At 57.4% G+C, this 2,972-nt stretch overlaps 1 protein-coding gene across 1 annotated transcript in view; it reads left to right on the plus strand.

Moving 5' to 3' along the window:
• LOC108803567 (ATP-binding cassette sub-family C member 8-like) overlaps positions 1-2,972 on the plus strand; it is a gene marked incomplete at its 5' end in the record, with an annotated part of 26,582 nt that overhangs the window by 12,312 nt on the left and 11,298 nt on the right. The window contains 2 exons of the mRNA XM_018575398.1: positions 1,821-1,913; positions 2,060-2,162. Coding sequence (XP_018430900.1) covers positions 1,821-1,913; positions 2,060-2,162 — 196 coding nt within the window. The remainder of the gene's footprint in view (positions 1-1,820; positions 1,914-2,059; positions 2,163-2,972) is intronic.

The following is a 2,972-nucleotide window of genomic DNA, read 5'->3' on the forward strand; positions in this document are numbered from 1 at the left end:
TCTCTGTGTCTCTGTGTCTCTGCGTCTCTGTCTCTCTGCGTCTCTGCGTCTCTGTGTCTCTGCGTCTCTGCGTCTCTCTGCGTCTCTGTGTCTCTGCGTCTCTGCGTCTCTCTGTGTCTCTGTGTCTCTGCGTCTCTCTGCCTCTCTGCGTCTCTGCCTCTCTGCGTCTCTCTGTGTCTCTGTGTCTCTGCGTCTCTGTCTCTCTGCGTCTCTGCGTCTCTCTGCGTCTCTGTGTCTCTGCGTCTCTCGTCGTCTCTGTGTCTCTGCGTCTCTGCGTCTCTGTGTCTCTGTCTCTCTGCGTCTCTGGCTCTCTGCCTCTCGGCGTCTCTCTGCGTCTCTCTGCGTCTCTGCCTCTCTGCGTCTCTGCCTCTCTGCGTCTCTCTGCGTCTCTGCGTCTCTGCCTCTCTGCGTCTCTCTGCCTCTCTGCGTCTCTCTGTGTCTCTGTGTCTCTGCGTCTCTGTCTCTCTGCGTCTCTGCGTCTCTCTGCGTCTCTGTGTCTCTGTGTCTCTGCGTCTCTCTGCGTCTCTGCGTCTCTGCGTCTCTGCGTCTCTGCGTCTCTGCGTCTCTCTGCGTCTCTGCGTCTCTCTGCGTCTCTGCGTCTCTGCGTCTCTGCGTCTCTGCCTCTCTGCGTCTCTGCCTCTCTGCGTCTCTGTGTGTCTCTGTGTCTCTGCGTCTCTGTCTCTCTGCGTCTCTGCGTCTCTCTGCGTCTCTCTGTGTCTCTGTGTCTCTGAGTCTCTGTCTCTCTGCGTCTCTGCGTCTCTCTGCGTCTCTGTGTCTCTGTGTCTCTGCGTCTCTCTGCGTCTCTGCGTCTCTGCGTCTCTGCGTCTCTGCATCTCTGCGTCTCTCTGTGTCTCTGTGTCTCTGCCTCTCTGTCTCTCTGCGTCTCTGCCTCTCTGTCTCTCTGCGTCTCTCTGCCTCTCTGTCTCTCTGCGTCTCTGCCTCTCTGCGTCTCTCTGCCTCTCTGTCTCTCTGCGTCTCTGCCTCTCTGCGTCTCTGTCTCTCTGTGTCTCTGCGTCTCTCTGCGTCTCTGTGTCTCTGCGTCTCTGCGTCTCTGTCTCTCTGTGTCTCTGTGTCTCTGCGTCTCTGTCTCTCTGCGTCTCTGCGTCTCTCTGCGTCTCTGTGTCTCTGCGTCTTTGTGTCTCTGTCTCTCTGTGTCTCTGCGTCTCTGTCTCTCTGCATCTCTGTCTCTCTGTGTCTCTGCGTCTCTGTATCTCTGCGTCTCTGTCTCTCTGCGTCTCTGTATCTCTGTGTCTCTGCGTCTCTGCGTCTTTGTGTCTCTGCCTCTGCGTCTGTGTCTCTGTGTCTCTGCGTCTCTGCGTCTCTGTGTCTCTGCGTCTCTGTCTCTCTGTGTCTCTGTATCTCTGCGTCTCTGTCTCTCTGTGTCTCTGCGTCTCTGTGTCTCTGCGTCTCTGTCTCTCTGTCTCTCTGTGTCTCTGCGCCTCTGCGTCTGTGTCTCTGCGTCTGTGTCTCTGCGTCTCTGAGTCTCTGTATCTCTGTCTCTCTGCGTCTGTGTCTCTGCGTCTCTCTGTCTCTCTGCGTCTGTGTCTCTGTCTCTCTGCGTCTGTGTCTCTGTCTCTCTGCGTCTGTGTCTCTGTCTCTGCGTCTGTGTCTCTGCCTCTGCGTCTGTGTCTCTGTGTCTGTCTCTCTGCGTCTGTGTCTCTGCGTCTGTGTCTCTGCGTCTCTGAGTCTCTGTATCTCTGTCTCTCTGCGTCTGTGTCTCTGCGTCTCTCTGTCTCTCTGCGTCTGTGTCTCTGCGTCTCTCTGTCTCTCTGCGTCTATGTCTCTGCGTCTCTGTCTTCATATATAACGTCTTATTTCAGGGACCTCCAGCAGTTGGAGGACAGCACGCAGCTCCCCCTGCTGGCGCACTTCTCTGAGACGGTGGAGGGACTGACCACTATACGGGCGTTCAGGTAAACCAATAGCCCCCCCCCACAGGTATGATATCTGAGCATCTGATTGGTTGCTGTGTCTTTGCACTGATTGGATGGATCCGTGGAGCAGGCAGTCGGCGTCCATCTTTTAGCGGCCTCATGTGCGTCATGTTCTTCTCCTTCAGATACGAGTCCAGGTTTCAGCAGAAGCTTCTAGAACTCACCGACTCCAACAACATTGCGTCCCTCTTCCTGACTGCCGCCAATCGCTGGCTAGAAGTGCGCATGGTGAGTGAGGCTGACTGGAGGGGGAGGAGTATCTGCGACCAATCACATCCCAGAGAACGTTCCCCGTGAGCCAAGGATCAGCCACGCAATGGACATCCCAGGGAAGGTTCTTCAGGGGCCGGTCACACAATGGACATCCCAGGGGAGGTTCCTCAGGGGCCGGTCACACAATGGACATCCCAGGGGAGGTTCCTCATGGGACGGTCACATAATGGACATCCCAGGGGAGGTTCCTCATGGGACGGTCACATAATGGACATCCCAGGGAAGGTTCTTCAGGGGCTGGTCACACAATGGACATCCCAGGGGAGGTTCCTCAGGGCCGGTCACACAATGGACATCCCAGGGGAGGTTCCTCAAGGGCCGGGCACACAATGGACATCCCAGGGGAGGTTCCTCAGGGCCGGTCACACAATGGACATCCCAGGGGAGGTTCTTCAGGGGCCGGTCACACAATGGACATGCCAGGGGAGGTTCCTCAGGGGCCGGTCACACAATGGACATCCCAGGGGAGGTTTCTCAGGGGCCGGTCACACAATGGACATCCCAGGGGAGGTTCCTCATGGGACGGTCACATAATGGACATCCCAGGGAAGGTTCTTCAGGGGCCGGTCACACAATGGACATCCCAGGGGATGTTCCTCAGGGCCGGTCACACAATGGACATCCCAGGGGAGGTTCCTCAGGGGCCGGGCACACAATGGACATCCCAGGGGAGGTTCCTCAGGGCCGGTCACACAATGGACATCCCAGGGGAGGTTCCTCAGGGGCCGGTCACACAATGGACATCCCAGGGGAGGTTCCTCAGGG

Source organism: Nanorana parkeri, unplaced genomic scaffold, assembly GCF_000935625.1.
Source record: "Nanorana parkeri isolate BGI_ZX_2015 unplaced genomic scaffold, ASM93562v1 scaffold3877, whole genome shotgun sequence".
NCBI classification, from domain to species: Eukaryota; Metazoa; Chordata; class Amphibia; order Anura; family Dicroglossidae; genus Nanorana; species Nanorana parkeri.